Genomic DNA, 26,140 nt, shown 5'->3' on the forward strand with positions numbered 1-26,140 from the left:
GATGGCTGGACGAGTTAAGGAGCAGCGGTCTTATGACCGCTGCTTCTTAACTTACGCTTCAGGCGGACCTGATTCATAAATCGACCCTCTGTGTATCTGGCTATGAAATACATTTGAAATCATGGGTTAAATATGGTAAAATAAACGTTCTCCACACATTTGTTTTTTACTTAAAATGTTTAAGATACCTAAGATAATTTGCCTGATTCTCAACAAAATTATATTTTAATATCATGTGTCTTTAGCAACTGACACCAGATTTAGGAAAACCAATACTTTCAGCATTTTATTTCAAGCCATGTAGAGTTGTGAATTACATAAGAACAAACATTATTGGCGCACTCATTTTTTTATATCTTTATATTTAGCAAAATTCTAAATAACAAAGCAAAATAGTTATGACACTTGTTACACAAATTGTAACAAAACTTACACTTTTTTATTTTTAAAAATCTACAAGATAGATAATATAACTGCATATACTACTGTAACATGATTGTTTACTGTGTAGCTAAAGATGTCTTAAAGGGACATGAAGCAAATTGTGATTGTAAAATAAAGGGCTACATTACAAGTGAAGTATAATCTGTAGGGCAGGATATGTTATCTTTTATGCAGCCTTACACAAAGAATAATGCACAATCTGGTACTAAAAGTGGATGGTTAAATATGTTTATCCAAAGCATCTTAACATGATCAAAACGTCTTTAGCTTGCACTATACATTTAATAGATAGCACCGGGAACTATTAATGCAGCCCTTGTGTTCTTATTTCATGTAGTGAGTTATCATTAATAGCATAGCAAACAACTTCATGCAGAACTCCGCTAATTGTGCGCTTGGCCATCTGCTTAGCCCTTGAACAATACCCAACATGAAGTCTGTTATGTGAGGGATTTAGCGCACTCATGCCCCCCTACAGTTGATTAGTTGATAAAAATAATGGTGGACTTGACTTGAATAATATGAGAAAAAAACATATAAGTGCTATTGATTACGCTTGAGCGATGTTGACGTACTGTAGCGCTAATATTTTTGCACTCTACTTTAATGTTTAGTTGTGGGTAGTAAAAAAAGCCATTACAATATATTTTCATTATTTCTTTTCTCTCATTTTTTTCTGTACTTTAGCACTAAAAAGGGTAAAATTAAAAGCTTTTTCCCGTTTTAATAGCTGTAGATTTCACCCAACCCTGCTACGTATCTACCCCTAACTAGCTTCAGCATAGGTGATTAGATAAGATAGTGACAAACATGCCAGGTTTGCATTTATAAAAGTGACATTTGCTAGCCTATTCTGCTTCAACGACAAGTTCGGATTGTCTCCCCTAAATATGGCGCATAATCACAGAGAAAGGCAATTAAAAACAGATGCACAAAACAACGTTTTAATGTCTATAGATTGATTTACACTTTGTCTGGTATTGCAGGACTATACAAAATCTTGTTATTATAAAGTGTTTATGTTCCTTTAATGATGGACAAGTAAAATGTAAAAACTGAACCTGTATAAGTCATTGTAAGCATAAAAATATCCCTATATGCTTAGTCCATATTCACTTTCTAATATATTTCAAATTATATAAAAAAGAATATTTACATTAAAAAATGAAAATAAAAAATTATATATTTTTCTACACTAAACAATGTACCTTAATGGTTTCATCTTGAACTAGTAAGTTACATTGGTTAAACTTTAAAAGAATTGAATCAAACAGAAGAAAAGGTCCATGGTGCTATCACTAAGTTGAAGGATCTTCCAGGAAGATTAAATCCTTCACATTTATTAATTTCCGCAAGATTTAAAAGCAGGTTACAAGAAAGTCTCCATAGCTTGGAAAGATGTGAGCAGAATTAATTGTATCCTCATTGGACACCCTCAAAAGAATTTTCTTCCTTGATACCTGCTGGGAAAACCTATAATTAGCCATGAGTTATAGATACCCTACAAGAAGGTTATGAGATTGTAAAATTGTTTAAACATACAGTACACTGGAATTATTATTCATTCATTTTATCATAGTAGGAACACTGAAACAAATTTGTCTCCAATTCAATCACAGTACAAGTAGGCTGTTTGTGTGCACAGCTCAAGCACATTGTTTTAATCATATCAATGACATTACAACAAGCACACAATGAAAATAGATCTGATGCACTTCATCTTTGTTTATAATTAGTGTACAAATATTCCTCAGAAGGTTACAGCGGCACCTCCCTGATGGGCTTAAACATGTGTCTGGGGTTTGATTAAAAAAAAATTGATCAGAGGGGAATCGTCTAGTGTTTGAGGACTAGAATGTTGTTTTGGTTGGGATCAGATGGATATATTACAAGAAAGCTTTTGTTCATGAAAAATACAAATAGGCTAAATAATGTTGCACCTTGACTAGGCGGCCTCCCATTGGACCAGCTCTGTCCATTCCAAGTTGAGCACTTCTCTTTACTATTATAAATGTAAAAATAATACACTTGATACAAGCAAAAATTATATTCAATTTAATATTTTTTTGGGAAACAATTCCTGGCTTACTGGTATTTCATACATGATATAGGATAGTCATATATTGATTCTCCTCTTCAAAGAGTACAACAAATGCATAGGATAGCACACAGACAAATATACAAAATATTATCTACTAATTCAGATATTTGTAGCTTATTATTCATTCATATGTGTTTGCCACATTGACAAAGTTGCACTCATAATATCCAGTCAAGTGATAGGGTTAGTGCTAGACTTAAAGTAGGGCTAGGGTTAGTACAATGTTTAGGTCTCAAGCTACAGCTAGATTTTGAGCCCGGGTTCGGGCTGATGGTAGGTTTAGTTTAATTACTATGTTTAAATGTGGTGCTAAGTTTAGAGCTAGTGTTAGTGCAAGTTATAAGGTTAGAGATATGGTTAGGGTTAGTGCTAGAGTTAGGGTTAGAACTAGGGTTAGTGCTAGAGTAAGTATAAGGTCTAGGGTTATGGATAGGGTTAGTTGGTGCAAGGGTCAGTGCTACATTTAGGTTTATTGCTAAGGTTAGGGCTATGATTAGTGCTGAGGTTAGTGATAACATTAGTTCTAGTGATGCAATTAGCACTAGGGCTAGAGTAAGTGCTCTGGTCATAGCTAGGGTAAATGCTAGGAATAGTGTTTGGGTTAGGGTTAAACGTTAGTGTTAGTACTGGTGCCAGACTTAGTGCTAGTGTTAAAGTTAGTGGTAAGATTAAGTCTAGAGCTACAGTTAGATTTTGGGTTAGGGCTAATGGTAGGGTTAGGTTAAGTGCTAGGTTTATCATTAGTACTATGCTTAGGATTAGGGTTACTGCTAAGGCTACTGCTAATGTTAGGATTTGTTTACGGGTTATTTAGTGCTAAGGATAGAATTAGTGCTTGTCTTATGGTTGGGGAAAAGGTTAGAATTATTGCTAGGTTTAGGGGTAGGGTTAGGATTATTATAAGGGTTAGTGCAAGGGTTAGGGGTAGGGTCAGTATTAGTGTTAGGATTATTATAATAATTAGTGCTAGGGTTAGGATTAGTGCTTGGTTTATGGATGGGGATAGATTTAGGATTTATTCTAGGGCTTAGGACTCGGTTTACGGCTAGAGTAAGAGTTAGTGCTTGGAGGAATAGGTTTAGTGCTACTGTTTGGGTTAGTGTTAGGTTAAAGCTAGCTTTAGTGCTAGGTCTGGAATTTGCATTAATGCTAGAGTTGAGGCTAGTACTAGTATTGGGCTTAGTGTTAGGGTAAGGGTTACAGATAGTGCTAGGGTTATTACTGGGGTTAGGGTTAGGTCTAGGGTTAAAGATTTGCTAGGGTTACATTTAATAATAGGATTAGTGCTAGAGTTAGGGTTGGCGTTAGTGTTAGGGTTATTACTTGGGTTGAGTCTAGGGTTAGAGTTAGGGTTAGTTGCACTCTCTTACATGGGGTTAGCAAATTATTGCAAAAGATTAATACTGGACAAAAATGTTTCAGAAAAAAATAAAGTTTTTTTGGAGCCACAGCCTCTGTGCAGCTTTGAACTAGACCCTTGCAGTTGACTGTTTTTAACATTTCCCATGAACTTCTGGGCTTTAGATTATATGAGAATGAACCTGTATCTTAAGGTCATCTTATATTCAGTAGTCTGTGTGAGTCCTACATTATAAATGTTTGTCACCCATTTAAATATAGAGCAGAAGAAAAGACAGAGAAGAGGGGGTAGGAAACACAGGAAGCACCAGTTATCACATTTCCACAAGACAGAACAGATGGTAGAAATAGAAGATAACATGGTAGTGAATATCTGAGATAAGACTCTTGACAATGATATTGTAAAAGATCTGCAAAAAGGCCTATCCTATGTACCAACCTCTCTCCCAGACTTTTTTTTCTAAGGAATGTGATTTACTAAAAATTCTTTAGGAATTTGAAATTAAAGAGTTTCTTTAATAAGAACATGGTGGAGAGGAAGGAAGATGAATCTAGATTTAACCCTTTTTAATTTCAACTTAAGAATAGTAAACCCAAGAGCAATTTTAATCCTCCACCCACAAATGCCTCTGTGGAGGCATATGTAACAATGGTGAAACATGAATTTAACAAATTGTGAAAGAACTTTACATCTAGAACTAAATTTAACTTAACACTATCTGAGAAAATTCTTATCTGGGAGATTTAGAAGGATAAAGAGATTATTTTAAAGCCTGCGGATAAGGGTGGAGCCTTAGTAATTATGAGTAGAGACAAATATAAGCATGCAATATTATGCCAGTTAGGCCATAATTTGAATTACAAGGCAATTCCAGTTAGATTCAACATCTAGGATTCAACAAAAAAATTCAAAAGTTAGTATATGATGCACTACTCATGGATATTATAACATCTAACCAGGCCAAATTTTTGATTAAAAAGAATTCTTCTATCCCTGTATTTTATATATTGCCCAAAATCCTCAAAAGCTTGGTGTATCCTCCTGATCGATAGTGGCGAGCATGGATTCAATTTTCCAACCTGTAGCAATATTCCTAGACCATTTGATTAGGCCCTTAATTGGTTATTTGAATTCATACTCACAGGATACTACAGACTTTTTGAATAAGATCTCTTCTCTGGAGGTTTCTCCCAACAGTATATTAGTGACCATAGATATCTCCATCCTTTACACATCTATTCCTCACAATTTGGGCATAGAGAGTGTCTTCTATTACTTGAATAAGGATAGAATACACTCTCCAAACGAAAGGAGATTGATAAAAGATCTATTTGAAGTAGTTTTATATGAGAATTATTTTTTATTCAAAGACACTTTTTATGTCCAAAAGAAAGGTACTCCAATAAGCTTAAACGTAGCCCCGCCCGGAGGGATGGTGAACCTACAGCAGTTTGCCTCTAGATTAAATTCTGCAACTAAACATCTAAAGTTTACTATAGAGACTAGCATGGAAAGAGTAAGTTTTTTCGATACATTGGTCACTGTTGGGTGGAATTCTCTGAGATGTGATCTCTTTACAAATAATACTTAGAGTAATAATCCTAGATTATAAAAGGCCAGGTATGTTTATCTGATGCAGTAATGCGCAGTAGAGACTGCAGCGTGAGACAAACATACCTGGCCGTAAGGAAGGATTAGCAGTGACCGCCATGAGGATCAGAGAGTAGAGAGGATGGACAGGAGCAGGCAGGGCCTGGTGGGAGTGGGCATGACAGGGTCATGGCAGGGTGGGCGTGGTTAGACAGGACCACTGCAAAAAAGGATAATGAATGAACCAATTATATGTCAACTGAGACATATAATTGGATCTAATTTATTTATAATACAGAGAAGCTCAGTCTCGTATGTTACATTGAGTGATTCTGCCTCTTTTGTGGACACACCCTTTTGTGGCCCTGCCCATCCATGGTCGGTATTTTTTTTTAGGGAAAGGTGGCAACCCTAGGAGCAGCTAATGAACGGCGAAGGCAGAAGTGGTCAATCACAAGTATTTGGTGTTTGCCAAGAATGCTTGGTGCCGGTTCAGAGGGATGCTAGACTCCATATAGGGGGATGAATTAATACTGCAGCTGGATTTTTGGAGTTAAAAGTGTGGGGAGTAACCTTGTCTGCACAGTGTAAAACACTTTGAAGCTATTCCAAATCAGTGCGTATGATCACAAACTGACAGTGTTACTTTAGAGATATTCTTAAAGGGGCGTTGCATATGAAACTAATGGGAGAGCAGCTGTGACTTTTTTGTGACCATATCTTGGATCACATGTTATGAACTGCACAACTGGAAAAGTTTCTTGGTGCCTCATATACCATGAACTCTGTAGCTTGAGAATTTTTTCTACATATACCGGCATAGGTGATGACAGTCGCTCCCCCTTGGGATGCCTTGGGGGTTTTTTTAACTTATTTTTTCTCTTTCCTCTTTTTCCCTTTTTTCTCCAGTGTGCCTGCTGTTGGTTGAGTGAGTGAATGATTAAAGCCCCTGTCTTACAGACATTACCAATATTGTCATTGGTTTATGTGTTATACATTGCTTTTATATACTGTCAATAATTCTTGGGTGGTAGATGTATGATGTGTTATAATAAATAATTAATTGATCGCAGTGCTGTTTTTTTGGCATTTTGTATGTGTGTAGGTGGTTGGACTACTCCCTATCCCGGGCACGCAGCCATATTTAGATTTATTAGGATATTCTGGATGGTGGTGTTGCTTGTGGTTTATTGCCATTTAAATATGCTTATGAATTAATCTCAAACACTGGTATTACATTAAGGGCCTGATATTCAAAACCTCATTGGCATGGAGAGAAATCACAAAATCACAAAAAATCTTTGGGATTTTTTTTTACCTTGTATCGTAATGTAGAGTCTCTGTTTCACATAAATACCTCTACATAGCAACATAAACATTTCTTAAGTTAAAATTTGTGTTTCTAAAAAAGTATATAAAGGGCCTTGTGGCAATATCAGGCCCTAAGTGTTATAATATTATCAGTAACAAACCTTCTACCTTCATATTCAGGTACCGCGAGAGGTTAAATGTTGGTTTACTTTAATGTGTTCCAAATGACTTGCTTAAGAAGCTGCAGGTTATAAATAATATTGGGAATGGCACCATTAAGCTCATTTTTGTTTTTAAAATAACTATCGGTGAGATTACGAGTTTTGCGGTAACAGGGGTGCGTTGCTAACGAGCATTTTTTTTAACGCTCCCTTAAGACAACGCTGGCATTACGTTTTATTTTTAAACCCGGCGTTAGCTGCAAAAAGGTGAGCGAAGAGCAAAATTTAGCTCCACATCTCACCTCAATACCAGCGCTGCTTACGGTAGCGGTAAGATGGCTAAACGTGCTCGTGCACAATTTCCCCATAGGAATCAACGGGGCAGATTCAGCTGAAAAAAAAAACCTGCAAAAAAGCAGCGTTCAGCTCCTAACGCAGCCCCATTGATTCCTATGGGGAAAGGAATTTTATGTCTACACCTAACACCCTAACATGAACCCCAAGACTAAACACCCCTAATCTTACACTTATTAGCCCCTAATCTGCCGTCCCCGACATCATCACCACCTACATTATAATTATTAAGCCCTACTCTGCCGCTCCGGACACTGCCGCCACCTACATTATCCCTATGAATCCCTAATCTGCTGCCCCCAACATCGCTGAACCCTACATTATATTTATTAACCCCTAATCTGCCGCTGCAAATGTCGCCGCCACTATAATAAAGTTATTAACCCCTAAAACTAAGTCTAACCCTAACACCCCCTAATTTAAATATACTTAAATAAATCAAATTAAAATAACTACAATTAAATAAATTATTCCTATTTAAAACTAAATACTTATCTGTAAAATAAACCCTAAGATAGCTACAATATAACTAATAGTTACATTGTAGCTAGCTTAGGATTTATTTTTATTTTACAGGCAACTTTGTATTTATTTTAACTAGGTACAATAGTTATTAAATAGTTATTAACTTTTAAATAGCTACCTAGTTAAAATAAGTACAAATTTACCTGTAAAATAAATCCTAACCTAAATTACAAGTACACCTAACACTACACTATCATTAAATAAATTACCTAAACTAACTACAATTAACTACAATTAAATTAAATAAACTAAAGTACGGAAAAAAACCACTAAATTACAGAAAATAAAAAAATAATTATAAGAATTTTAAACTAATTACACCTACTCTAATCCCCCTGATAAAATAAAAAAGCCCCCCAAAATAAAAAAATTCCCTACCCTATACTAAATTACAAAGAGCCCTTAAAAGGGCTTTTTGCGGGGCATTGCCCCAAAGTAATCAGCTCTTTTACCTGTAAAAAAAATACAATACCCCCCCTACATTAAAACCCACCACCCACACACCCCAACCCTACTCTAAAACCCACCCAATCCCCCCCTAACACTACCCCCTTGAAGATCACCCTACCTTGAGACGTCTTCACCCAGCCGGGCACAAGTGGACCTCCAGAGGGGCAGAAGTCTTAATCCGATCCGGGCAGAAGAGGTCCTCCAAGCGGCAGAAGTCTTCATCCAGACGGCATCTTCTATCTTAATCCATCCGGAGCTGAGCGGGTCCATCTTCAATCCAGCCGACGCGGAGCATCCTCTTCAAACAAAGTCCAAGCGAAGAATGAATGTTCCTTTAAATGATGTCATCCAAGATGGCGTCCCTTGAATTCCGATTAGCTGATAGGATTCTATCAGCCAATCGGGGGGATTGGGTGGGTTTTTAGATCCAATCAGCCAATAGGATTGAGCTTGCATTCTATTGGCTGTTCCAATCAGCCAATAGAATGTGACCTCAATCCTATTGGCTGATTGCATCAGCCAATAGGATTTTTCCTACCTTAATTCTGATAGGCTGATAGAATCCTATCAGCCAATCGGAATTCAAATGACGCCATCTTGGATGACGTCATTTAAAGGAACCTTCATTCTTCGCTTGGACTTCATTTGAAGAGGATGCTCCGCGTCGGCTGGATTGAAGATGGACCCGCTCCACTCTGGATGGATGAAGATAGAAGATGCCGCTTGGAGGACCTCTTCTGCCTGGATCGGATGAAGACTTCTGCCCCTCTGGAAGTCCACTTGTGCCCGGCTGGGTGAAGACGTCTCAAGGTAGGGTGATCTTCAAGGGGGTAGTGTTAGGTTTTTTAAAGGGGGGGTTGTGGGTTTTAGAGTATGGTTGGGTGTGTGGGTGGTGGGTTTTAATGTTGAGGGGGTATTGTATTTTTTTTTTTTTACAGGTAAAAGAGCTGATTACTTTGGGGCAATGCCCTGCAAAAAGCCCTTTTAAAAGCTATTTGTAATTTAGTATAGGGTAGGGAATTTTTTTATTTTGGGGGGCTTTTTTATTTTATTAGGGGGATTAGAGTAGGTGTAATTAGTTTAAAATTCTTGTAATTATTTTTTTATTTTCTGTAATTTAGTGGGTTTTTTTTCGTACTTTAGTTTATTTAATTTAATTGTAGTTAATTGTAGTTAGTTTAGGTAATTTATTTAATGATAGTGTAGTGTTAGGTGTAATTGTAATTTAGGTTAGGATTTATTTTACAAGTAAATTTGTACTTATTTTAACTAGGTAGCTATTAAATAGTTAATAACTATTTAATAACTATTGTACCTAGTTAAAATAAATACAAACTTGCCTGTAAAATAAATCTAAACCCTAAGCTAGCTACAATGTAACTATTAGTTATATTGTAACTATCTTAGGGTTTATTTTATAGGTAAATATTTAGTTTTAAATAGGATTAATTTATTTAATTGTTGTAATTTTATTTCGTTTTATTTAAATTATATTTAAGTTAAGGGGGGTTAGACTTAGGGTTAGACTTAGGTTTAGGGGTTAATAAATTGAATATAGTAGCGGCGACGTTGGGGGCGGCAGATTAGGGGTTAATAAATGTAGATAGGTGTCGGCGATGTTATTGATGGCAGATTGGATCAGCCAATCGGATTGAACTTGAATCTGATTGGCTGATTCCATCAGCCAATCAGAATTTTCCTACCTTAATTCCGATTGGCTGATAGAATCCTATCAGCCAATCGGAATTCGAGGGACGCCATCTTGGATGACGTCATTTAAAGGAACCGTCATTCGGCGAGTAGGCGTCGGTAGAAGAGGATGGATCCGCGTCGGCTGGAAGAAGATGGCTCCATAAGAAAGACGATTGAAGATGCCGATTGATAGAAGACTTCAGCCCGATGATGGACCTCTTCAGTGCTTGCTTGGATCAAGACTTCAACCCGATGATGGACTTCTTCAGCGCCCGCTTGGATCAAGACTTCAGCCCGATGATGGACTTCTTCAGCGCCCGCTTGGATCAAGACTTCAGCCCGATGATGTACTTCTTCAGCCCCCGCTTGGGCTTGGATGAAGACTTCGGAGGCTCCTATGGACCGATCGGTGATACCCGGCGTGGTGAAGATAAGGTAGGAAGATCTTCAGGGGCTTAGTGTTAGGTTTATTTAAGGGGGGTTTGGGTTAGATTAGGGGTATGTGGGTGGTGGGTTGTAATGTTGGGGGGGTATTGTATGTTTTTTTTTACAGGCAAAAGAGCAGAATTCTTTGGGGCATGCCCCGCAAAAGGCCCTTTTAAGGGCTGGTAAGGGAAAGGAGCTTTTCTATTTTTATTTTAGAATAGGGTAGGGCATTTTTTTATTTTGGGGGCTTTGTTATTTTATTAGGGGGCTTAGAGTAGGTGTAATTAGCTTAAAATTGTTGTAATCTTTTCTAATGTTTGTAAATAATTTTTTTATTTTTTGTAACTTAGTTCTTTTTTTATTTTTTGTACTTTAGTTAGTGTATTTATTTGTAGGTATTTTATGTAATTAATTTATTGATAGTGTAGTTTTAGGTTTAATTGTAGATAATTGTAGGTAAATGTAGGTAGTTTATTTAATTAATTTATTGATAGTGTAGTGTTAGGTTTAATTGTAACTTAGGTTAGGATTTATTTTACAGGTAATTTTGTAATTATTTTAACTAGTTAACTATTAAATAGTAAATAACTATTTAATAGCTATTGTACCTGGTTAAAATAAATACAAAGTTACCTGTAAAATAAATATTAATCCTAAAATAGCTACAATATAATTATAATTTATATTGTAGCTATATTAGGGTTTATTTTACAGGTAAGTATTTAGCTTTAATTAGGATTAATTTATTTAATAAGAGTTAATTTATTTCGTTAGATAAAAATTATATTTAATTTAGGGGGTGTTAGGGTTAGGGTTAGATTTAGCTTTAGGGGTTAATAAATTTAATAGAGTAGCGGTGAGGTCCGGTCGGCAGATTAGGGGTTAATACTTGAAGCTATGTGTCGGTAATGTTAGGGAGGGCAGATTAGGGGTTAATACTATTTATTATAGGGTTAGTGAGGCGGATTAGGGGTTAATACATTTATTATAGTAGCGGTGAGGTCCGGTCGGCAGATTAGGGGTTAATACTTGAAGTTAGGTGTCGGTGATGTTAGGGAGGGCAGATTAGGGGTTAATACTATTTATTATAGGGTTAGTGAGGCGGATTAGGGGTTAATACATTTATTATAGTAGCGGTGAGGTCCGGTCGGCAGATTAGGGGTTAATAAGTGTAGGTAGGTGGCGGTGACGTTGGGGGCGGCAGATTAGGGGTTAATAAAAATAATAATGGGGTCGGCGGTATTAGGGACTGCAGATTAGGGGTTCATAGGGATAACGTAGGTTGCGGCGGTGTATGGAGCGGCAGATTAGGGGTTAAAAAAATATGCAGGTGTCAGCGATAGCGGGGGCGGCAGATTAGGGGTTAATAAGTGTAAGGTTAGGAGTGTTTAGACTCGGGGTTCATGTTAGGGTGTTAGGTGCAGACTTAGGAAGTGTTTCCCCTTAGGAAACAATGGGGCTGTTAGTTTTTTTTTTCAGCTCAAACGGCCCCATTGTTTCCTATAGAGATATCGTGCACGAGCACGTATTTGAAGCTGGCCGCGTCCTTAAGCACCGCTGGTATTAAGAGTTGCAGTGGCGGTAAATATGCCTGTACGCTCCCTTTTTGGAACCTAACGCAGCCCTTCTGTGAACTCTAAATACCAGCGGTATTTAAAAGCTGCAGGGGAAAAAAAGCCAGCGTTAGCTACGCGGGTCGTTACCGAATTTAGACAAAATTCTAAATCTAGCCGTTAGTGTTTCGATAGAGAATACTAAAGTGTTTTTGTTTTGATTATATATGTGATTTCAACAGACAAAAAAAATGAATAAATAAAATTTAAATTAACTATTTATAAGCAATTTGATACACTACAGAAAGATCTTTGAGAACAAATTAACCCCTTAGTAACTAGACAATTTTTCAATTTTCTTACCGTTAAGGAACAGGGCTATTTTTACATTTCTGCAGTGTTTGTGTTTAGCTGTAATTTTTCACTTACTCATTTACTGTACCCACACATATTATATACTGTTTTTCTCGCCATTAAATGGACTTTCTAAAGATACCATTATTTTCATCATATCTTATAATTTACTATAACATTTTATTTATAAAATATGATGAAAAAATGGAAAAAACACTTTTCAAAATTTTACCCTCAAAATCTGTTACACAACTACAACCACCAAAAAACACCCATTCTAAATAGTTTCTAAATTTTGTCCTGAGTTTAGACATACCCAATGTTTGCATGTTATTTGTTTGTTTTTTTGTAAGTTATAGGGCAATAACTACAAGTAGCACGTTGCTATTTCCAAACCATTTTTTTTCCTCAAAATTAGCAATAGTTACATTGTCACACCGATAGCTGTCAGAAATCCCTGAATAACCCTTCAAATGTATATATATATATATATATATATATATATATATATATATATATATATATATATATATATATATTTAGTAGACAACCCAAAGTATTGATCTAGTCCCATTTTGGTATATTTCATGACACCATTGCACCGCCAAATGGGATCAAATTAAAAAAACGTTAACTTTTTCACAAACTTTAGTTTTCTCACTGAAATCATTTACAAACAGCTTGTGCAATCATGGCACAAATGGTTGTAAATGCTTCTCTGGAATCCCCTTTGTTCAGAAATAGAAGACATATATGGCTTTGGCATTGCTTTTTGGTAATTAGAACGCAGCTAAATGCCACTGCGCACCAGCAGTGAAGGAGTTAATTAGGTAGGCTTGTAGGGTTAATTTTAGCTTTAGTGTAGAAAGCCTCCCACCTGACACATCCCACCCCCTGATCCCTCCCTGACCCCTCTCAAACAGCTTTCTTCCCTCCCCCACCCCCCAAAGGTCACCCCTATCTTAAATACTGGCAGAAAGTCTGCCAGTATAAAAATAAGTTTATTTTTTATTATTATTATTATTAAATATATTCTGCAATGTAAGATATGCCCTTACCCCCAACCTCCCTGATCCCCCCAAACATCTCTCTAACCATCCCCCCTCTACCTATTTGCCGCCATGTTAGGTACTGGCAGCTGTCTGCCAGTATCCAGTTTCCTATGTTTTTTAATCTTTTTTAAAATAAATAAATAATGTTTTCCATAGTGTAGCTTCTATGATCACTTCATTCTCTTGGTATCCATCCTTTGTTGAAGGAGCAGCAATGCACTACTGGGAGCTAGATAAGCACATTGGATGAGTCAATGACAAGAGGAATATATGTGCACACACCAATCACCAGTAGGTTTATCAATAAAGAATAGCAAGAGAACAAAACAACTTTATAATAGATGTAACTAGGAAGATTCGTTAAAACGACATGTTTTATCTTAATTGTTACAATTTAATTTTGCTTTTACTGTCCCCTAAATTTTAAAATTTCTGGCTTTTCAATTCATATTAAAATTGTATATGCTGACACCAAACTCAACACTGCTATATCACCACATTCATTGGTTGCACGCTCTAGTGACCCATTTATAACTGTGTGTGATTTGCCTAAGCAGAGAAGGAAACCGTAGTTACAACATGGGAACGCCCATTGCACTTACACTGTTTTTTAAATATTTAAACAACCAATAAAATAAAAATAAAAAAATACAATCCTTATATTATTCTCACGCTAAGGTTTAGTTTAAATATATTATAATATCTTGCATTTATTTAGTGCTAATGTCCCCTTAAGTTTGCTTTAGAACTACTTGTCATACAGTTATATAAATAGTTTGACGGCTGAAGAGATTAAATAAATGTCAGTCGTAATGAATTTGCAAAAGTCGCATTTCATTTGTCTGCCATTTTAACCTTCACTCCCATTTCAGTCTATCAATATTCTGCTGCGTAAACACTGCTTGGAGAATAAGGGGGATTTTTAAATTGTTAATTAATCATGGTTCCCTTTTTTGGGTATCTTTTGCTTTGATGACAGTTTGGAAAACTCTTGCAATAAACCCTTTAGTCTGTGAAACGCCTGCGCTTCTATGTTTTTACATTTAACCAGATTGGCCTGTTATTTCTTACTCATTATGGAGATGGGTTTACTAATTCTAATGAGACTAGAGGATTGGCTTAGAAATGAAAGAAAAAAAACATAAACTCATGTGATTGGTCAGAGGCTGATATCTAGTCCATTGTTATCTCACCTTTGCTCAGTTTGGTTGGTTTTGAAAAGAGTTCTTCTGAGATGGTTTTTCTTTTTTAACTTTTTTTTCCTTTTTAGAATCTTCATTTTTTTTCTTTGTGTCCAGTTTTTTCATCAGTTTTTTTACCCACTTTAACCCAGGCTGGGCACACAGCTTCTTGGAGGTCTTTGTAATAAACCTGAATAAAAGAAAAGAAAAAAAAAGATCTCTGTATCACTGCTTAAAACTTCCCTTCACGTCAATCTATTTAACTTCAGCAGAGAGGGTACCAATGCAGTCTACTGTTGTGTCAAATATACTTCTAGGGACTGTAACCCTAAACTATAACCTTAAACATTGACCCTAACCTGGGCTGCCTCTGTAATGGGCTCCTAAGGAATCACAGAACCCAGGCACCACTACACGAGTGCAGACTGTCCCAGATGCCAATCACTGATGCTTTTACAAGCTAAACAAAGATGAATTATGCAATTCAGCTTTTGTGCAGCTTGTCAGCCAATCTCAAGAGACAAATGTGTGCAGGCACCAATCACTAGATAGTTCCCACTAGAGTAGGCTATGTACATATTCATTTTCAACAATGGATAACAAGAGAATAAAGTGAATTTAAATTGTGTCTTAAAATAGCATGCTCTATATGAATCAATCAAGGTGAAATTTGACTTTCTTATCCCTTTAATAATGTTAATCCCTTTTGAGCACTAGATGGCAGTGGTAATTGAACAATATACTGTATATAATATTTGTAAAAGCATTGTTATAAAACCGCTGTCATGTTGTACACTATATCTGAAACATGTAAAGAAAAGTTGTGAGTTTGTCTTTATATTGTATACAGATATTACACAGTGCAAAGCTAAACCTCTGCTATGTATCACATACATATAACTAAAGCTGCCTGTCTGTAGGCTACATGCATAATGATGGGCTATATGACATTATCAGAATATTTACCTGCATGTGATGGGCTATATGACATTATCAGAATATTTACCTGCATGTGATGGGCTATATGACATTATCAGAATATTTACCTGCATGTGATGGGCTATATGACATTATCAGAATATTTACCTGCATTCTTATAGGAAAAATATTATTTCATTCATTGGTTGTGTAATAAATAAATTGAGATAAACTATTGCAAATTTTGCCTTATTCTGAGATTGTACATTTTCAGCCATGCACATACAAGAGCAAGAATTGAGAATGGTAAAAATAAATTCTTGCAAAATAGTGTAAATGTGTATGGTACAGCTGATTACATTTATATTGAAACTAACAGGAATCATATCTTCACACACCTCATCCCTAGGGACATTATTGGTTTATTGGCTTCAGGTGAGGAACATGTTTTTTTAAACACAATAAATAAATAAATAAATAAATAAATAAATAAATAAATAAATAGATTTTTAAAAACCATTTAATAAATACAACAAATAAAAAAATATTGGCTAGATTACAAGTTGTGCGTTATGAGCGGCTCGGTGCTAATTTGCAAGTTATTTCCACCGCTCACCTCCCTATAGTGCTAGTATTACAGGTTTTCAAAAACCCGGCGTTAGCAGGCAATATAGCAGCGTTGAGCTCCATACAGCACGATTTCCCCATAGACATCAATGGGGAGAGCCGGCTAAAAAAAGCCGAAGACATGCAATAAAGGAGCGCAAAGCTCCGTAACGCAGCCCCATTGATTCCTATGGGGAAAGAAAAGTTATGTTTATACCTAACACCCTAACATAAACCCTGAGTCTAAACACCCCTAATCTGCCGCCCCCGACATTGCCACCACCTACAGTACACTTATTAACCCCTAATCTGCAGCCCTCGACATCCCCAAAATCTACATTATACTTATTAATCCCTAATCTGCCGCCCCGACATCGCCGCCACCTACAGTACACTTATTAACCCCTAATCTGCTGTCCCCGACATCGCCGACACCTACATTATACTTATTAACCCCTAATCTGCTGCCCCTAACATTGCTGCCACCTACCTACACTTATTAACCCCTAATATTCCGCCCCCAACGTCGCCGCCACTATACTAAAGCTATTAACCCCTAAACCTAACCCTAAGTCTAACCCTAACACCCACTAACTTGAACATAATTAAAATAAATCTAAATAAAAATTACAATTAATACCTAAATAATTCCTTTTTAAAACTAAATAAATACTTACCTGTAAAATAAACCCTAAGATAGTTACATTGTATCTATCTTAGGTTTTATTTTTATTTCACAGGCAAGTTTGTATTTATCTTAACTAGGTAGACTAGTTAGTAAATATTTATTAACTATTTACTAACTACTTAGATAAAATAAATACAAATTTACCTGTAAAATAAAACCTAACCTGTCTTACAAAAACACCTAACCTTACACTACAATTAAATTAATTACATTAATTAAATACAATTAACTAAATTAAAAAAACAAACACTAAATTACACAAAATAAAAAAGAAATTATCAAATATTTAAACTAATTACACCTAATCTAATAGCCCTATCAAAATAAAAAAGCACCCCCAAAATAAAAAAACCCTAGCCTAAACTAAACTGCCAATAGCCCTTAAAAGGGCCTTTTGCGGGGCATTGCCCCAAAGAAATCAGCTCTTTTACCTGTTAAACAAATAATACAAACAATCCACCAACACTAAAATCCACCACCAACACAACTAACCTCCTCAAATAAAATCCTATCTAAAAAACCTAAGCTCCCCATTGCCCTGAAAAGGACATTTGGATGGGCATTGCCCTTAAAAGGGCATTTAGCTCTTTTTCAGCCCAAACCCTAAGCTAAAAATAAAACCCACCCAATAAACCCTTAAAAAACCTAACACTAACCCCCGAAGATCCACTTACAGTTTTTGAAGACCGGACATCCTTCCTCAACGAAGCCGGGAGAAGTCTTCAACAAAGCGGCAAGAAGTCCTCAACGAAGCCGGTAGAAGTCTTCATCCAAGCGGCAAGAAGTGGTCCTCCAGGCAGACAGAAGTCTTCATCCAGGCGGCATCTTCTATCTCCATCCTTCCGACACGGAGCAGCTCCGTCTTCAAGAAATCCGGCGTGGAACATCCTGTTCATACAGTCCCAGCCATACACTGAAGGTTCCTTTAAATGTCGTCATCCAAGATGGCGTCCCTTGAATTCCGATTGGCTGATAGAATTCTATCAGCCAATTGGAATTAAAGGTGAAAAAATCGCCATGTTGATAATTACAATGTCTGGAGACACTGTGGCCTAGATTTGGAGTTTTGCGGTAGCCGTGAAAACCAGCGTTAGAGGCTACTAACGCTGGTTTTTACCGCCCTCAGGTATTTGGAGTCAGTTATTAAAGGGTCTAACGCTCACTTTCCAGCCGCGACTTTTCCATACCGCAGATCCCCTTACGTCAATTGCGTATCCTATCTTTTCAATGGGATCTTTCTAGCGCCGGTATTTAGAGTCGTGTCTGGAGTGAGCGTTAGAAATCTAACGACCAAACTCCAGCCGCAGAAAAAAGTCAGTAGTTAAGAGCTTTCTGGGCTAACGCCGGTTTATAAAGCTCTTAACTACTGTGCTCTAAAGTACACTAACACCCATAAACTGCCTATGTACCCCTAAACCGAGTTCCCCCCACATCGCCGCCACTCTATTAAAAAATTTTAACCCCTAATCTGCCGACCGCCACCTACGTTATCCTTATGTACCCCTAATCTGCTGCCCCTAACACCGCCGACCCCTATATTATATTTATTAACCCCTAATCTGCCACCCTCAACATCGCCTCCACCTGCCTACACTTATTAACCCCTAATCCGCCTCACTCCCGCCTCAATAACCCTATAATAAATAGTATTAACCCCTAATCTGCCCTCCCTAACATCGCCGACACCTAACTTAAAAGATTAACCCCTAATCTGCCGACCGGAGCTCACCGCTATTCTAATATATTTTTTAACCCCTAAAGCTAAGTCTAACCCTAACACTAACACCCCCCTAAATTAAATATAATTTAAATCTAACAAAATAAATTAACTCTTATTAAATAAATTATTCCTATTTAAAGCTAAATACTGTAAAATAAACCCTAATATAGCTACAATATAAATTATAATTATATTGTAGCTATTTTAGGATTTATATTTATTTTACAGGTAACTTTGTATTTATTTTAACCAGGTACAATAGCTATTAAATAGTTAAGAACTATTTAATAGCTAAAATAGTTAAAATAATTACAAAATCACCTGTAAAATAAATCCTAACCTAAGTTACAATTAAACCTAACACTACACTATCAATAAATTAATTAAATAAAATACCTACAATTATCTACAATTAAACCTAACACTACACTATCAATAAATTAATTAAATACAATATCTACAAATAAATACAATGAAATAAACTAACTAAAGTACAAAAAATAAAAAAGAACTAAGTTACAAAAAATAAAAAAATATTTACAAACATTAGAAAAATATTACAACAATGTTAAACTAATTACACCTACTCTAAGCCCCCTAATAAAATAACAAAGCCCCCCAAAATAAAAAAATGCCCTACCCTATTCTAAATTAAAAAAGTTCAAAGCTCTTTTACCTTACCAGCCCTGAACAAGGCCCTTTGCGGGGCATGCCCCAAAGAATTCAGCTCTTTTGCCTGTAAAAAAAAACATACAATACCCCCCCCAACATAACCCACCACCCACATACCCCTAATCTAACCCAAACCCCCATTAAATAAACCTAACACTAAGCCCCTGAAGATCTTCCTACCTTGTCTTCACCATGCCAGGTTCACCGATCGGTCCAGAGTCTTGATCCAAGCCCAAGCGGGGGACTGAAGAGTGACGTCAATCCTCGGGCTGAAGTCTGGATCCAAGCGGCGGCTGAAGTAATCCATCATCGGGCTGAAGTCGGAAGTCCATCATCGGGATGAAGTCTTCTATCAAGCCGCATCTTCAATCTTCTTTCTTCTGGAGTGGAGTATAGCGGAGCCATCTTCTTTCCAACCGACGCGGATCCAACCTCTTCAACCGACGCCTACTCGCCGAATGAAGGTTCCTTTAAGGGACGTCATCCATCTTGGATGACGTCCCTTAAAGGAACCTTCATTCGGCGAGTAGGCGTCGGTTGAAGAGGTTGGATCCGCGTCGGTTGGAAAGAAGATGGCTCCGCTCCGCTCCAGAAGAAAGAAGATTGAAGATGCGGCTTGATAGAAGACTTCATCCCGATGATGGACTTCCGACTTCAGCCCGATGATGGATTTCTTCAGCCGCCGCTTGGATCCAGACTTCAGCCCGAGGATGGATGTCACTCTTCAGCCCCCCGCTTGGGCTTGGATCAAGACTCTGGACCGATCGGTGAACCTGGCATGGTGAAGACAAGGTAGGGAGATCTTCAGGGGCTTAGTGTTAGGTTTATTTAAGGGGGGGTTTGGGTTAGATTAGGGGTATGTGGGTGGTGGGTTGTAATGTTGGGGGGGGGTATTGTATGTTTTTTTTTACAGGCAAAAGAGCTGAATTCTTTGGGGCATGCCCCGCAAAGGGCCCTGTTCAGGGCTGGTAAGGTAAAAGAGCTTTGAACTTTTTTAATTTAGAATAGGGTAGGGCATTTTTTTATTTTAGGGGGCTTTGTTATTTTATTAGGGTGCTTAGAGTAGGTGTAATTAGTTTAAAATTATTGTAATATTTTTCTAATGTTTGTAAATATTTTTTTATTTTTTGTAACTTAGTTCTTTTTTATTTTTCGTACTTTAGTTAGTTTATTTCATTGTATTTATTTTTTGTAGATATTGTATTTAATTAATTTATTGATAGTGTAGTGTTAGGTTTAATTGTAACTTAGGTTAGGATTTATTTTACAGGTGATTTTGTAATTATTTTAACTATTTTAGCTATTAAATAGTTCTTAACTATTTAATAGCTATTTTACCTGGTTAAAATAAATACAAAGTTACCTGTAAAATAAATATTAATCCTAAAATAGCTACAATATAATTATTATTTATATTGTAGCTATATTAGGGTTTATTTTACAGGTAAGTATTTAGTTTTAAATAGGATTAATTTATATAATAAGAGTTAATTTTTTTCATTAGATTTAAATTATATTTAACTTAGGGGGGTGTTAGTGTTAGGGTTAGATTTAGCTTTAGGGGTTAAAAAATTTATTAGAGTAGCGGTGAGGTCCGGTCGTCAGATTAGGGGTTAATACTTGAAGTTAGGTGTCGGCAATGTTAGGGAGGGCAGATTAGGGGTTAATACTATTTCTTATTGGGTTATTGAGGCGGGAGTGAGGCGGATTAGGGGTTAATACATTTATTATAGTAGCGCTCAGGTCCGGTCGGCAGATTAGGGGTTAATAAGTGTAGTTAGGTGGAGGCGACGTTGGGGGCGGCAGATTAGGGGTTAATAAATATAATATAGGGGTCGGCGGTGTTAGGGGCAGCAGATTAGGGGTACATAGGGATAATGTAAGTAGCGGCGGTTTACGGAGCGGCAGATTAGGGGTTAAAAAAATATGCAGGTGTCAGCGATAGCGGGGGCAGTAGAATAGGGGTTAATAAGTGTAAGGTTAGGGGTGTTTAGACTCGGGGTACATGTTAGGGTATTAGGTGCAGACGTAGGAAGTGTTTCCCCATAGGAAACAATGGGGCTGCGTTAGGAGCTGAACGCGGCTTTTTTGCAGGTGTTAGGTTTTTTTTCAGCTCAAACAGCCCCATTGTTTCCTATGGGGGAATCGTGCACGAGCACGTTTTTGAGGCTGGCCGCGTCCGTAAGCACCGCTGGTATCTAGAGTTGCAGTGGCGTTAAATTATGCTCTACACTCCCTTTTTGGAGCCTAACGCACTGAAAACCCTGCCATTCTGTGAACTCTAAATACCAGCGGTATTTAAAAGGTGCGGGGGGAAAAAAGCACGCGTAGCTAACGCACCCCCTTGGCCGCAAAACTCCAAATCTAGGCCTGTGATTTTTAAAATTCTTTTTCATATTCCGTTGGTGCTCGGACCATCTGGTACTCAGTCTCCTACAGGTCCTACCAACGTACTGTATCCCACAGACACATGAGAGCAGATATACAACATAATGTGAGGCACAAGAAATGTGTCCAATCATAGAAAATTGTTGTCCAGTCACATTAGATTTGAACATCTTTTGTTTGTGTGCAATATTAACACAAAGTTTACATCTACTAACTCCACATCTAAAAGACCCCAAAGGTGACACTCTTGACTGAATAGGACCATTGGAATTTTTATTTTTTACAATCTTACTGGGTGCCAAAATCGTCTTTAAACTAGGTGCTTTTTTAAAAACTGTTTTGGGTTTAATCCCTATTAGGTTACCTAAAATGGGATCTTTTGTTAGAATACCCCAATGTTTGGTGATAATTTGTCTAATTAAATTATGATGACAATTAAATTGGGCAATAAATAGAGCAGAATTCTCTGTAATATTAGGTCCGATGATAGTCTTCTTATTAGATTTAAAATAATCATCTCTATTATCAAATTTTGCTCTTATATAACTGTTGTCTATAATGTGAAACGGGTAATGTTTTTCATTAAACCTTTCTTTGAGAATAAGGCTTTAAGTTTCATAATCAGCGAAGGAACTACAATTCTGGCGAATCTGTTTAAATTGGCCATACGGTACATTACGTTTCCAAGGGTAATAGTGGTGGCTTGTAAAGTCAAGATAGCTGTTACAATCTACTGTCTTAAAGTGAGTTGTGCTAGTCACCTTCCCATTCCCAAATTTAAGTTCAAGATCCAAGAAGACAGTAGTCTCATGGTGTATAGAACTGGTGAAGACAAGTCCCCTGTAATTAAGATTAAGATGCTCCACAAAGGAGTTAGCAGAAGCCAAATCCCCCTTCCAAACTAAAATCAGGTCATCAATGTACCTCCCATAGAATACAAGGTTCACCCTGTAAGCCTTATCATAGACGTAGTGCTGTTCGAAAGAGCCCATGGCGGTACCCTTGGCATGAAGAAAAAACTCATCTTGGAATAAAAAATAATTGTGCCTAAAAAAAAATATGATATGAGCTGTAAAATAAACTCACATTGGTTAGCGGGAAGATAGAAATCCCCTTGTAGATATTCCGATATTGCTGAAATACCCAATTGATAGGATATGTTTGAGTACAGCGACTGGACATCACAAGTGATCCATAATAGATCAGAGGTGATGATCAGTGATTCTAGTTTCTTAATCAAATTGGAAGAATCTTGGATATAAGATTCAAGGCCCAAAACATACTTTTGCAAAAAAATAGTCAACATAGGAGGACACATTGTCAGTGAGGCTTCCTATGCCTGCATTTATGGAATGACCAGGAGGGCAATTTGGATTCTTATGTAATTTAGGTAAATGATAATAAAAAGCATAATTAGGTTAATTGGGGACCAAGAACTCTTTCTCTTTTTTTAAGTATTATGCCTTCTTTATAGGCACAATCTAAGATCTTTCAAGATGACTTTATATTGTATGGTGGGATCATAATTCAATCGAATATAATAAGATGTATCAAAAAGTATGTTTTGGGCCCCCAAAAGATAGTCTTCCAGATTCTGGAGGACAACACCACCTCCCTTATCCACTTGCCTAATTACAAGGGACTTGTCATTTCTCAAGCTATCTATAGCTCTTCTGTCTTTAGTATAAAGGTTATTCTTAACTTTTTTGCTGTTCTTAGGGATGCGATCTAAATTATCACCAACCAACTATTTAAATATCTCAATATGAGCATTATTGTTCAAATGCGGTGTAAAAATGCATTTATTCCTAAATTTAGTATGTATATAACCCTGTTGTTCTGCCAGAGAGTAGGGTTCATATACTGGAACTTGTGATTTTTCAAGTCTCACATCCATAGAGTTAGTTAGGATCAGAATTTTGGTGTCATCCTTGAGTCGCTTCTGAGCAAAATATTTTTGCATAGATTTTTTCTGCGTGAAACGATTCAGGTCAACAAATAAAGAAAACATATTGTGTTTGTTGGTCGTACTAAAAGATAGCCCCCTTCCCAAAATCCTCCCCTCATCATCAGTTAGCACATGTGATGAAAGATTAAAAATCCCCTTATTTAGTGCCTGTAGTTTTTCCTTTTTGACGGCTGTTCCCCGTCCTCTTCATCCCCGTGACCATAGGGTCTTTTTCCTTTTTGGGGGGTTGTCAGGGAAACCACAGGCTCCAAATAACCGGATATGCTTTTTTGTTTCCAAGATTGCTGGCGTGGGCCCTGCTCTAATATTACATATAATTCTGCTCTATTTATTACCCAATTTAATTGTCATCATAATTTAATTAGACAAATTATCTCCAAACATTGGGGTATTCTAACAAAAGATCCCATTTTAGGTAACCTAATAGGGATTAAGCCCAAAATAGTTTTTAAAAAAGCACCTAGTTTAAAGATGATTTTGGCCCCCAGTAAGATTGTAAAACATAAAAATTCCAATGGTCCTATTCAGTCAAGAGTGTCACCTTTGGGGTCTTTTAGATGTGGAGTTAGTAGATGTAAACTTTGTGTTAATATTGCACACAAACAAAAGATGTTCAAATCTAATGTGACTGGACAACAATTTTCTATGATTGGACACATTTCTTGTGCCTCACATTATGTTGTATATCTGCTCTCATGTGTCTGTGGGATACAGTACGTTGGTATGACCTGTAGGAGACTGAGTACCAGATGGTCCGAGCACCAAGGGAATATGAAAAAGAATTTTAAAAATCACAGTCTCCAGACATTGTAATTATCAACATGGCGATTGTTTTTCGATCATTCCGATTGAATTTATTCCCAAGTCCCACCTTTATAATAGGTTATCTAGACTTAAGCAGAGGGAGACCTACTGGATACATTCTCTCAAGAGTCTCCATCCTGCCGGCCTAAATCTAAATATAGATCTGGCTATCTTTCATTAACTTTTATCAGGGTTGGCTGGTGGATCTCCCTCTGCCTCAGATATGATCCTGTTTTATTACATTACAGTTATTTTCCCTGTTAGCAATCTAATATATTGCGTATTTATCTGGCCTCAGGCTTGCGACATATTGTTCATGTGCTATTTCTATACCAAACCTATCAGAATAATTGTATATAGTTTTATTTTTTTCCAGTAGGACCTGTATGGTAGGGTACTGTCAGGTCTTCTATAGATCTCGGTTGATATGAGTTGTATTTATATATTTATCTGATTTTTGTCTAGGATTACACTCTTATATGTCCAGTTAATATCTGTATGATTATACATTATAGGGATACCTTACCTACTGGTTTGAGATTTAGGGTCTCTACCGATAGCATGACACTGTTATTTATATCCCTCATTTATTCTTTAGAGAGGTCTGCATATGCACTGAGAGGGGTTTATATCATCAAGCACAGCTAGACAAACTTATGATTACTAGAATGTGCTGCCTATTATAGGTTTGTTGAATACAATCTTCCATCGACTTGCAACTGATCTATATGCTGACATTATATGCTGATATGACTTATTGTTATGATGTAATATGTGTCTATTATGCCGGCAAGATCATTACACACTTGTGATGGAGTCAGTAAATGCATCATCTGTCAATTGACGTGTGACCCATCGCAATTGTGTTTTGATGATTATTGTGGTGTATTATGGTTATGATTAAACTGCCAAGCTTCATTATTGTATCAATGAATTCCATTCAAAATAGAAACTTTGTTTTATTTACGGGGGTTGTACACATTGTTTTTTATATGATATAGTAACATCTTATGAACATGTGTTATGTTATATGCTTTTGTTCTTGTTTTATATCTGAATATCCTATAGAATTTGTTGTTAAAGCCACGGAAATATGGTATTTATTGATATTAATTTTATACTTTGTATTTTTTGATGTTCTGTCTCTACTCCAGTTTTGGGGCGGTTCCTTAACACATCTCTATACCAGATATTGGATGAGATTCATCTAGATTCATCTGGCTCCGTCTAAGGGAGGTGTGTGTCGTTACTTTCCCTTGATTGGATAGTGTAGGGTATTTAATGAGTAAAAGGTGTGATATGATGACAGTCTGATGGAACGGCTTTTTAAGAGCTGAGAAACGCGTTGCTGTTTGTTTTTAGACTTTAAATAAATTTTCTTTTTTTATACACCTTACTCTGTGACTTTGTGCTACAAACCCACTGCTTTCAGTATTCACACTATCCTTTGGAGCTTGTGTACCCACACCAGCATTTCCAGCTGAACACCGCTTGTGCCTGAACTGGAGAATTTGGCCTTTGGATTGGTTGATTCCCTGTGATGACATCAGTGACGTATCTGATGTTCCAGCGTGTCTGTTGGGTGACTCACTATAGTCCTGATCGGCTGTATCTGGCACCCTGGTTGTGCCGCTGCTTTTGTGAGTAGATTCACCTCTGGAAGGGGGGGGTTACTCTCTCCTGTGTTATACTTTATTTTCAGACAATATTGTCCTATGGTGGCGCCTCTCTCCTCTTCTGTATTCTGCAGGATTTCTTATCACTTTTAAGGGAAATGCCCATCCAAATGCCCTTTTCAGGGCAATGGGGAGCTTAGGTTTT

At 36.9% G+C, this 26,140-nt stretch overlaps 1 protein-coding gene across 1 annotated transcript in view; it reads right to left on the reverse strand.

Moving 5' to 3' along the window:
• Positions 1 to 1,742: 1,742 nt before the first annotated feature.
• The window catches only part of LOC128647645 (C-C motif chemokine 21b-like), a 54,784-nt gene continuing 30,386 nt past the window's right edge, over positions 1,743 to 26,140 (reverse strand). The window contains exons 3-4 of the mRNA XM_053700396.1: positions 14,567 to 14,744; positions 1,743 to 1,904 (exon numbers count right to left, since the gene is read on the reverse strand). Coding sequence (XP_053556371.1) covers positions 14,573 to 14,744 — 172 coding nt within the window. The 3' untranslated portion in view covers positions 1,743 to 1,904; positions 14,567 to 14,572. The remainder of the gene's footprint in view (positions 1,905 to 14,566; positions 14,745 to 26,140) is intronic.

The sequence above is a fragment of the Bombina bombina genome, chromosome 2 (assembly GCF_027579735.1).
Source record: "Bombina bombina isolate aBomBom1 chromosome 2, aBomBom1.pri, whole genome shotgun sequence".
In the NCBI taxonomy this organism is placed as follows: domain Eukaryota; kingdom Metazoa; phylum Chordata; class Amphibia; order Anura; family Bombinatoridae; genus Bombina; species Bombina bombina.